The sequence below is a fragment of the Mauremys reevesii genome, linkage group 26, assembly GCF_016161935.1.
Source record: "Mauremys reevesii isolate NIE-2019 linkage group 26, ASM1616193v1, whole genome shotgun sequence".
Taxonomy (NCBI): domain Eukaryota; kingdom Metazoa; phylum Chordata; order Testudines; family Geoemydidae; genus Mauremys; species Mauremys reevesii.
The window spans coordinates 10,825,110-10,837,208 of record NC_052648.1 but is presented as its reverse complement, the minus strand read 5'-3'; the positions used below and the strand labels follow the sequence as shown (position 1 = coordinate 10,837,208).

General features: G+C 46.8%; 1 protein-coding gene across 5 annotated transcripts in view; it reads right to left on the bottom strand.

Annotated features, from left to right (window-relative positions):
- Positions 1 to 3,475: 3,475 nt before the first annotated feature.
- BTBD2 (BTB domain containing 2) overlaps positions 3,476 to 12,099 on the bottom strand; it is a 40,571-nt gene continuing 31,947 nt past the window's right edge. For all 5 annotated transcript variants that reach the window (XM_039516011.1, XM_039516012.1, XM_039516009.1 and 2 more), the window contains 2 exons: positions 8,403 to 8,549; positions 3,476 to 6,516 (listed from right to left, as the gene is read on the bottom strand). In XM_039516011.1, the coding sequence (XP_039371945.1) occupies positions 6,355 to 6,516; positions 8,403 to 8,549 (309 nt within the window). In that variant the 3' untranslated portion in view covers positions 3,476 to 6,354. The remainder of the gene's footprint in view (positions 6,517 to 8,402; positions 8,550 to 12,099) is intronic.

The following is a 12,099-nucleotide window of genomic DNA, read 5'->3' as shown; positions in this document are numbered from 1 at the left end:
CACACCCAGACACAACCCTTCTTTAAACAGCCACAAGGGGCCCAACAGCCAACCTCAATTCAGTGTAAAATGACTGAGAATGTGTGTCCGGTTGTGCGTATTTACCACAGCAACAATATTTGACTTGGGGTGGTTGTTTTTTTTTACAGGGTGGGCGGGTGGGGAAGTAGCATGTGGGTTTTTTTTAATTTTCTGTGTAATTATGACACTTGTAATGTTTGAGCTGTAGGAGCTGGAAGCTGCTCTGAGGTTGTGCAGGAGGAGGAAGTTTGTGTCGGAGACCATCAAAGCCTTTGTCTGAAATAAACACTGCCATTCTTTGCTGGAGCAAAGGGGGAGCGGGTAGGAGGTCCTCACATGCCACTTGTGCTAGGTATGTCCTGCTTTACCCACCTGCAGAGGCCTACAGAATGGGGCCCTGTGCTGACTCACCAGCGAGCTGTGCCAGCTACTCGCCTGTAGCCTCCAGCCTGTTGCTGCAGCACATGGGGTAGGAATACATAGGGCTGCAGGGGAGGTGTCTAGGGCCCACAGGCAGGGGGAGCCTGGCACCTACCTCTCCCATTCCTGCTCGAATACAGCAGCTCTGTCACTCTTCGAGCTACATTCCTTTCATTTAAATCAGAGCTGAATGGTTAAAAACAGGTTTCCTCCCTCCTCAGCATCTACCCTGAGCGGGAAGGTCAGTGCCCCTTTAAAAGATCCTGGGGACTCTAAATCAGTCACTGCCTCATAGTCTTCTGGTCTGCAGTTTTACTTCAACAGCAGTGCCTCTGTCATGCTCAAGAGAACCAAGGTGGTGGGGAGGGACAGCTGCCCGGCCGAGCTCGGCAAGGAGTGCACAGCCAGCTGCTAAAGAGCACTTGGTTCTTGACAACTCAATGAATTCCACCAAATCAAGACCATTGTAGGGTATTTAGTTATGTGCAATGTTTGACCTTGTTTCCCAAACAATGCAAATGAAACCGCCTTAAATCTTCACTGGAACTGTACTTCCAGTCCCCGAAGGTGTACAATAAATGTATGTATGTGAGTGGGTGCATGCGAGTATTTGGACTGCCGTTTGCCATGTGTCTCTTCAGACAAACCTACTGCAGGCATATGAGGAAATAAAACAAAAGGGAAGGAGGTCAGAGCATTTGCCCAACTCTGTCTTCTGACTCCCTTCCTGGCCGATGGAACGGTCGGGTGCGAGGGCTGTGTGAGCTGGAGGGGGCAGCAGGAGACTCACTCACAGTATGGAAAGAGTCTCTACTTGTGCCGCTCCAGAGGAGAAGGGTGGCTGTTCCAGTGTGAATTTAGTTATGGCTTTAAGTAAAAGTGTAAGACCTGGTATTTACATTTCTCTGATGCTTCCAGGAAGCCATAGAATTTAGGGGCTTTTTAAAAAAAAATAAAAATAAAAAAAATCCAACCCCCCCCAGTTTCCATCAGGATTTATTGTGGGGTGGTGCTGTGGGAAGAGGATGGCTTGTGGCACCATTAACAACTTGCAACAGTGCTTAACAAAACACCCCAAGCTCTGTACTCATGCTTATGTCTGCCAGCTGGAGACAGACAGGCCCCCATGTGACTGAGAGCAGGGAACTTGAAGGGGGAAGTAGGTGTTTAGAGCACATCCTGCTAGGAGCCTCAAGAGAGGAGGGTGAGCGCATGGTGCTGAGTTGTCCTTTGACAATAACTCCTCATTCTCCCTGTGAAGCAATGGCAGGTCATGAGTGAAAGAGCAGGACAGGAGGTGGGTGATTGCCTCGCTGGCTGGCTGGCTGGTGGAGTCCACAGGATGATAAGGGAGATGCTAGTCATGGCACCTGGTTCACATTGTCCCTGCTAACCAGAAACAAGGTGATTTTACATACATAGTGGGTGGGAGGTTTACTCCAGCCTAAGGAATACATGCTCCAGCCTATGTATGAGGTTAGGGCTATGCTGGCTTTAAGCAAAGGCTAAGGAGGTGTTCCCCGCACCAGGGATGCTGCTATTTCACCTCATTGTAGCATGAGTAATTCCTTTATTTCCAGTTATGTAACTGCCTTAAATATAAACAGGCATTAGCAGAGCACCTCCCACCCTGGTTACCTGGCTGCACTGAGGCCTATACTCATCAGTGATGAGTAGGTGGCTCATGTGCTGCACCTCACTGCTGCAGGCCAGTGGGACCCATCACAGCATCAGTGATACACAGGCTGCGGTCAGGCCTGCAAGTGGCTCTTTGTGGCACTGCTGCTGGCTGCAGCATCTGATACTAAAACACTGATTTAATTGTTATCACCTTGCACTCAATTATATAGATATTCTCACAGCAAATAAGTTAACTACATATTTCCCCTCATACTGTTTAAACTATGAATACATAGCATCTAGTGTAGTAAATGAAGCAATTAATTCACAGGACTGTGGCTCTCTTGGCTAATGGTGATGGCAAATTTAGCTCCTGAACCCCTGAGGTCTGAGTAGCCCTGGTCTAGATAAGGGTTGTAGCCCAGTCAAGCTTGAGTTGCTGCTGGCACAGCAGCTGGCAGGGACAGCTCCTGTCTTGACTCAAACCAGCTCTGAGTGAGTGATTGCTGGGGCACTACAGCTCATCAGTGATGGGGTTTGACTGAAGCAGGTTGGAGAAGTCTTGCCCAGCTGTGTATGCTGGAGGAATGAATCAAGGAGGGAGACAGGAGGTGCTGAGGGCACAGGTGGCTACAGCCCTCAATAGGCTTATGAGCTTGGAGAAGTCAGTCTGCTGCTTGGCAGCTGCCTCCCAGGCCTGGAGGGAAGAGATGGGTAAAGCCCTCCACTAACAGTACATGGCTAACACGCTCCCCTGGGGCACACACTTCTCTAGCCAGACTGCTCCCTCCATGATTGGTGTGGCCAGGAGAGATGCACTCTTTGTTTATTCAGCTAGGCCTGCCCCCCCCCAGCCTCTCTTCCCCACAGGCCCTGAGCAGGAGCCCTGTCTCCTCCCCTGTGGGCTCATGGCAGAGCTGGCAGTAAAACCTGTCTTTAGTCAACAGCTTGAAGTCTGCCTTTGAGAGAGGAATTGAAGACATTTTAGCAGCTGCTTCATCATTAAATTCTTAGGGGCAGCGTTAAAGAAACTACCCCCAAAATTACTTTAAATAAAAGAGAGACAAGGGGGAAGTGGTAAGGAAGACGTCTTAGGGCAACTCAGTTTTTACTTCTCTTGTATAGACAGACACGTATTGCTCAGCCCACTACCTCCCTGCATTAACTTCTGTCTTTCCCTGAACACTTCTCTCTACCAGGGAGAAGCTCAAGGGGGACAGAGGAAGATATACTTGTACACTGCTTCAAAATAGCAAACTTTTACAGCAATTTAGAGCACCCAGGGAAGACAAAATTAAGGACCCTGCCAGTATCAAATACCTCAGTCCTTTTCCCACACTGGTTGAAGACAGAATCCTGGAAGTTGCCAGGGGCTGTTTTGTCATCTGCTCTCTTCCAATCATGAAACTTTGTATTAAAGACGCCCTCAATGTCTTTATTGATTTCCTATTTACAAATCACAAAGCTGGCAAAAAGCAGAGTGTGAACACTGAATGAGCATTTGATACATTCATTAATATAGCGCTAGAGTCTAGACATTGCCAGCTCTGTTTGAGGTGACATGATACAATAAAAACTTCTCATACTTTTGGAGACGGGCATGTTCCACAATGAATTACATTCATACTATCTACAAAAGCCAGAATTGCCTCAAACCACGTAAAGCCGTAAGAACAAAAATTGGTCAGATGTCATCCAGGGTTTAAGTTCTTTTAAAAACATTTTTCAGCAGGACAGTCTCTGAAGCAACCTGCCCTGTGGCTTGAAAGCAAGATTGAATGGAGGGAGTCTCTGACACAGTAAAACATAAGCCTTAAAAAGAAAAAGCCACCAGGCAGGTCTACACCTCAACCTCATCTATGTTACAAGATCGTGAGCCTAAATGACTTACGCGTCCTGCTATTTTCATGGCCAAGTGTGCAGATTTGCTTCTTTCATGGTCCAATAATTTCTGCTATTACCACTTATATACAGAAATGCTCAGGGAGTGCTATATTCACAGCAAGGAGTTTACACCTCAGGCAAAGAAGCCCCAACCCTGATGCAGGCATTCCCACCACCTTTGACAAGAAGAGGTGAAAAATGGGAGCGGAAAAGCAGGCAGGTCAGCTATGTACATTCTAACAGAAGGCAATTTCCCTCTTAGAGGAAGGAGCATCTCCATTCTGTTCATCCATTTCAGAATATTGTTTGCATTGCACAGAATCAGGTTCGATAACTTGAGTAGTGGACCCATCATTTTTAGTACTGGCCGTATTTTAAAAACTGCCTACCCTGAAGCAGGCTTACAAAATACATCTCACAATGTCTTCCTAAAGAACGTAACACACTGACAACAGTATCTAACATCTACACTGATTATTTCTAGGTGACATTGGTATTTTTGCCGTCTCAGTGGTGGAAAGTTATGAAGACAGCCACAGAACCTAGACCCGGTTACTCTGGCAGCCCAGGGGGAGGAGGAGGAGGAGGTGGTGTGAGAATGGGATGCTATTTCCCCAACTGGTAACAGGCACCAAATCATCCACTCCAGTGGAGGATGACCAGCATGTAATGCTTTGATCGGGGGCTGCTATCACAAATTTAACAAGGGGAGCCCTGCAGTAGAGAGAGAGAGACAAAAGCTTTTTAATGAACCTCAACTTACCAGAGACAACACCATCATGCACTAATTAATTCCACACAAACACTTCGGAACGGTTTGGCCACCTATGCTTACAAAGGCAGCCTTTATTTCAAATACCCTCCTCCTCTGCAGACTGCCGGGAAGTAAAAATCCCTTTAGTCTTTACTAGTCAGGGAAAGGGTGGGACCATTCAGGCAGTTACAAAACAAAGTCACACAGCTACTTCCCATCAAAGCAACACGTCATGCTTAGCTGAAATCACATCTGGTTATGGTGAAAGGCAACCAGTTTTGAACAGAGATGAGGGGGCAGCTTTTTTGCCATTAAACCACCCCCATTGAAGTCTGGTGCTAAAGCTTTGTTTAAGTCAACCAGAAGTCTCCAGTAAGAGCATCATTCTGAGAATCTCTCCCAACACCCACTGAACAGGCTCTAGCTGTGAGGGGACAGAGAAATGTACGTGGACAAGAAGAAACTCTTCAGTGGTTTTTTCTATCATTTCATAAATCCCACTCCATCTGCTGATTATTAAAGTGACAGTTCAACACCAAACCCCTTCCTCTCTTGCACCAGAGCTCTGACCCAGTATGAACTGTTAGTAATGCAAAGAAAACAAGACAGTAGAAGAGTCAAGTTGCAACTTGCCTGAAGACAGTAGCAATATACTTTACACTGGAGCCAAGTGAGGCACATTGTCGGGTAGAAGCAACCAAGGTGGCAGCTCCCAGTATGGATTCCCTGCTGCTAAACACAGCACATGGGATGTTTTTTAATATCCCCCATTTGTTTAAATAGGATACAGAAAAAGTTGCAAAAAGCACCTCCAGGACAGAGCAGGGGAGCCTGCATGTAGGTAGCAAAGGTGCTCTGCTAAGTACTGATCTACTGGGCCTCTCCACCTACGTACAGGATCATCTAGCCACAAAGGGTCTCCGTTGGGTTGCACTAACTGTCCAACTTAAAGGATTGTCTCAAATTAGCAAAAACGCCCACATGAAAACGCTGGTCTGTCTCTGCAGAGGTGCTCTCCTGGAGCTGGGAGTCCATTCTGAGGTCTCCCACAATATGTAGTGCTGAAATAGGAAAATCTCCGTGAACACCAGTTTCCCTAATTTTCTGAAAACAGCGAAGGTACGTACAGCCTGGCAGGCACGTTCTCGTGAAACCTCTCTCAAAGAAACCTCCCCATTTTGGCAGCACTGCTGAATCGGCCTGGCAACCCTCTCATCCCAATCCCAAGTAAGGCCGAGGAAGAAGAAAGTCAATATGACCCTCAATATGAATTTTCTTTTTGCAGGATTGTCACCTAGTGGAGAATTTAACCACAATCAGAGCCACTTGTTTCCATGCTTCCAACTGATGTAAAAGCATCTACATTCATTACAATAAAAGAAACCACGAAATTAGACGGTTTTCAGTAAAATAAAGAGTTACTAGCCACAGGCAACCTACAAATGACACCAGTAAACCAGTTAGTCTGTATATGGTGGGTGGTAGCAGCAGCATCACTAGCACAAGGCAAAATGAGCTTTACAATTATTTTAGTGAGACCTTTGGCTAGTGTGGCTCCCACTGGCACGGTCCACCTCAGCCAGCAATTTCATTTGGAAAGGCATTGGGGGGGGGGGGGGAACGTTCACCCAGCACAGCTGATTCCAACAGCTGCACTATGTATAGAAGATAATCTCTGGGATCTGTCCATCCTCCACAGAAGTGCCGTTGTTATTCCCAGCCGCGTAACAGAAAGTAAAGCAGGTTTTGGCTCCTGTTGTTGGTGATTCATGGATCACTTTGCGCAGTCCTTTGGTTCCATAGTGAGAATCTGGACCCTGCATTAGTAACAGAAAACAGGGGCAAGCCAGTTAGTAAGAGGGAATAGAGCCAGTCCAGAGCGAAACCAGGCTGCTTACGTCAGCTCAGGCACATTGCTAGGTTACAAACTCAGGGTCTGATCTTGCTCGGTGACGAGCATCCCTACGTCTCTGCGAAGAGCTCAGGAACAGAGGACATTCAGCAGCTCTCAGCTACTAAATCTCAAGTATTTTAAGACACCAACAGCAGGCAGTTATTTGCTGCAGTCCGAGGTTTTTACACTGACTTGCTTTGAAGACGTTTTTCCTTTTCAAACGGGAAGGCTCAAAAAAAAGGCCAAGCTAATTCGCCCTCACTGGGCAGCTGCTGTTACTCATTTTATTCATTACCTCTTTGCTCCCAGCTCCAGCCCCACCCCCCTTTTCTCCCTGCCTTAGCAACTCCACTCTCCTTCCTGTACACCATATTCAACCCTTCCTACATCTTCCATTCCCTCCCCCTTACTCTCTCTAGCTATTGTGAAGTCTTGTCACTTCTTCCTGCGCATCCCCTCTGCCACAGGCTTCCTGGAGTGAAGAAACTCTGTCCCGTTGAAAAGAACTCAGAATCAGGTAGCCCAAATATAACCATTTAATGGAATTTTGGTCAGAACTAGGCTGCTACTAGGCTAAGTCTTGCAAAAAGTTCCAAGTGCTGTAGGACAAATGCTCACGACCCTGGTATCCTCATCTGAAAGAGACCATCTCCAAGAGCCCTGCTGCCCACTAGCAGTATTCACACACTGGGCAATGTCCACACTATGAAATCATTTCATGCAATACTTGATTTCCCATCACCCCTCCAACCACACTTCATGTGTCTCATCTGAAACCCATGGCTAGATTTACATTTCTGCATTCCCACAGGAAACTGGGGCACTGTTCTAACTGAAAACCAGAGACCAGTTTTAGAGGCTTTCCCATGTGTTCTGTCAGTATGGACGCGCACGCAAAGAGGATTCTCAGATTGAAAACTAGCTGCACCTAAGTATTCCTAGCACTAAGACAATAAGGACTTTGCATACAACTGTATTCCAACAGCACCAGGAAGCCCCACCCAAGATCAGGGCCCCCACTATGCTTGGGGCTGTGCAGACACATAGGAAGAGCGTCCTGCCTTGAACACAACATAGAGTCCTGTGGCACCTTATAGACTAACAGATATATTGGAGCATAAGCTTTACTGGGTGAATACCCACTTCGTCGGACCCACGAAAGCTCATGCTCCAATACGTCTGTTAGTCTGTAAAGTGCCACAGGACTCTTTGCTGCTTTTTACAGATCCAGACTAACACGGCTATCCCTCTGATACCTGCCTTGAAGAGTTTACAAACTGAATAGAAAGACCAAGGGTGAAAGTAGTGACAGGAAGATTTTTAACAAGTCTTTCATAGGAATGGGGCCTTCATTCTACCTTAGATCTTATTTCAAAAACTGCTTCTATGTTTGAACTCTAGTGTATCAACAGGGCCAATGTATCATCGTTTAACCCATATAACTACGTGATCAGTCCTTGATAGCTATGTACCAATCCTGCTTCCTTCGTGTAGAAAGGGCATAACTATAAAAAGATTCACAAAACCAAGACTATCTACACTGGCCAGAAAGACAATTTCAGCATTAATGCAGCCAGCACCATTAGTTTGCCTAGCAAACATTTACTAAACAAAACTAAGTCTGATTGTTAACCCCTGACGTGCCACTTGCATATTGGTAAGGAGCTAAACAATAAATGCGAAATTTCAAAGAACAGCAAGAGACCCTGGAGGTCTAAAAACAGGATTAATGTTACTTCCCACGAGACCAGCAAAGCCATGAATTCTCCCTCCCATCCACATACCGACGCTAGAACCCCATTACAGTACCTTTAGTGTCGCACATGCTGTATAGCTGACGTTGGGTAAAATCTCAACAGGCTCTTTAAACATGACCCGGAAAGTGCTGGAGGATCCATCACAGCTGAAGCCAGTATCATTCTGACCCAGTACTGTATTGCTGTCTGTGTGGATGATCTGGAAGATGGATTAGAAAAGTAAACATCTGTGTAATTAGCTTCTTTAAAAGAAGATGGAATTGGCATTTAATTATTTCCTCTCTGAGTTGCACGTTAGGCCCGTTAGCGGAGATCTTCATTATCTAAACACTCCGTTGGACTGGTGAAGAGAGATAAGGTAGCTTTACACAGGCTTCTTTGGTACAGATGTTAGCTGCGTTATGTCTGCCGACTCCACCACTCAGACCTTTTAGAAAAATACAACTAAACTGAAATGCAAACGCATCAACACAAGTCAGTACAGGGAGACAATAGGAAAAAAGATTCTGAAGATAATGAGTCCTAATGCGTTTCATACTCAGATTTAAGGGGCCTTTTGTTAGAGTCAAGTTCATTGTTATAAAATTAGAGTGAACTCAGACGGGGACAAACAGTACTTTACGAGACTGAATATGCCTCACGAAGAGAAAAGAACAGTTTAACCAGAACAAAATGGGGGTCATTGGAATTAGGTGACTTAGTGAGGTCTGAGACTCCACAGTGCTAGGTAGCCTGCACTGGTTTCCCGTTATTTCTGGGTCCAATTTAAATACTGATATGGAGTGACACAGTCTCACAGCAATCTGAGACCTTCTCTCCCTTTACACTGCAACTTGAGAGTTGATTTCAGCTGGGATATTCTTGCTTAGGTCTCTAGCATTGAGCTGTGGGGGACTGAGGATAGTGTCCTCAGTAAGGGACCCTTCAATGCAAATGCTTTCTTCGCTGGTCAGATGGAGTTTAGATACTTCCTGCCCTTTTGGCAATGGAACTGGAGATCCATTTCTTTACAACGGCTCTTTTGATTGCAATGGTTTGATCTGAAGTGCTTTGAAGCTGAGGTCCCATCTCCAGAGGATAAGCAGTGTTCAACTTTCCTGAGCCAAGTATTCATGTGTCATTCCAACTCACTTCTTCCAAACGGCTCCTAGAGCGCTTTGCAAAGTGACTGCGCTGAAAGAACAGACTAGGTGATGAGCCAACTGTCTACTGGCCCTGTTTGGGAACAGCACCAGGACTGATGGTGGCAAAACCATAGGTAACGCTGCTCATTCCAAACCAGGGCCCATCGATGCATTATTGCCACCTCACCCCACCCTCCCATTGTTTGGTTTATGCCACATTTTAAGGGAATCTTTAATGCCTTAGCGTTAGTCTCTTTTAACTGGTATTTCATCTCTCTGCCTGTGAAACACTGGTTGATTGTTGCCTGGATGTGGGGTATTGATCAACAATCGTGTTTCAAAATCCATCATGTAAAGTGTTTGTGGAAGATAGGAAGCAAGGAATTCAAATGAGCGAAGGCAAATGTATTCCATTGGTTACTATGGCTACATATGGGATGTAAATATGTACTAAAAGCTAATGGGCTCCCCTAATGCTTGAGTTAGCTTGCTGGTCTCCTCCCTTCCTGCTAGACAGCTTGCTGTCACCCAGCACTCACCACCCAGTTTGTCACCATTGACTATCTTTGGTTGAGATGGCCAGATCCAAGCACAGCAGAAATGGGCAGGTCTAGCTGTACCGGTATAAAACTAACGGTTACAAACCTTCCGCGAGCGTTGGTCTTTGACAGGTGATGCGCGTGTCCATCCCACTCTTGGTATGAGTGCGCCCCACGCACAAGCGTCGTCAATTTTTCCCTCAGTGGTACTCGTTGGGGCAGCTGAAGGGCCCTCTGTTGCTGCACACCAGTGGGTGCTGGCAGAAAGGGGCCAGCCACGCCTAGCCCCCCCTCAGCTCCTTCTTGCTGGACAACCCCAAGGCAAAGGGGTAGGAGGGCAGGCTGTGGAATGGACACGTTCAACACATCTTGAAGAACAGTTACAGATGGTTCATACCTGTTTCTTTGTGCGATTGCACGAGTGAATTCCACTCTTGGCCACTCACGGGCCATAAAGTAGGAGGAGTGACCGGAGTTCACGTACACAGACTGGAGTACAGCTTGTCCAAATTTAGCACAGTCTCTGGAGTACCAAGTGACGGCACGCTGGGGTGCAAAGGTGTAAACTGAAGACCAGGTTGCCACCCTACAAATGGCCAGGATAGGGACTTGTGCAAGGAACACTGCAGAGGCCACTTGCAATACTGTGGGGCTCGACACGGAAATGCCTGTCATGTCATTAACACACACGAAGGCAGGAAGTTATGCAAGATGAAATTCTTTGCAAGGAGACGTTGAGACTCTTCATTCTGTCTATTATGGTCATGAACAGCTGGGCTGACAAACGAAGCTGTGTAGCCCTGTCTATGTAGACTTGCCAAAGTTGATCTGCAGACCTTCGAAAGTTGATCGGATGAGATGTACACTGGACAGTACCTGAGCCTGGATCGGCCTCTGACTAGCCAGCTCCCCAGATAAGGGCAGTCCTGTACTCCTAGCCTCATCAGGAAAGCAGTTACCACAGACACACATTTTGTGAAAACCCAGGTTGCTGCTGACAGGCCAAAAGGAAGCACCGTGAACTAGTAATGAGACTGCTTTGTTACAAACCCAAAGAATTTTGTGACCTTGATAAATTGCCACATGAAAGTAAGTGTCTTTTCAATTGAGGCTGGTATACCAGGATCCAGGGAGGGATAATGGAAACCTGAGTAACCATGCTCAACATTCTTTTTGAGAGATCTCTTGAGTTGGTGCAGGTCCTAAATTGATCTGAGACCTCTCTCTGCTGTCAGATTAGAACCACTTCCCTCTGGGTCACTGGGGAACCTCCTCCATGGCTCCTACCCAAAGGACAGGCTGAACTTGCTGGAGGAAGAGCTCCTTGTGAGAGCAGCTCCTGACAAGGGATGGGGCGGGACCGGCAGAAGCAAACTGAAGTGTATATCCCACTTCCATAGATCTTAATATCCAGCAGTCTGAGGTAATCCAGAACCAAGCACTGATGAAGTGGGAAAAGCCGTTTGCAAATATAGGGAAAATGGAATCTGGCGTGACAGCCTCGAGCATCCCATCAAAATAGCTGTTTAGCACCTAGTGGGTGTCGATGGAGCAGGCACTGATGCAGAGGCAGACGGAAGGGGTGGTCTGTGTCTATAACCCGTGCTCTTCTCTCTCCACAGGTCCTTCCAAGAAGCAGAAGCAGAGTAACAGTGAGTCTGTTACAGGTGAAAGTGCTTTCTGGACGGGGCTGGTGCGTACAGCCCCGAAGACTGGAAAGTAGACCAGAGTCCTTCAAGCCATGGAGCTTAGAGCCTGTTTTCTCTGAAAACAGCAGACACACGTCAAAGGGCAGGTCTTGTAAAGTCTCTTGGACTCTTGTGGAAGCCCTGAGCACTGCAGCCTAGCAAATGCAGACGCCATGGACCTAGCCACAAAGTCCAATGCACCCAGCACAGCCTGCAATAAAGATCTTGTTATATATTTCCTCTCATCAACGAGAACTCCTGCCTAATGTCTTCTGGCAGCATGTCTCTAAACTCTAGAACGGAGTCCCACCCACTCAGAAGAACGTAAGAAAGGCCATATAGGGTCAGACCAATGGCTCATCTAGCCCGGTGTCCTGCCTTCCAATAGTGGCCAATGC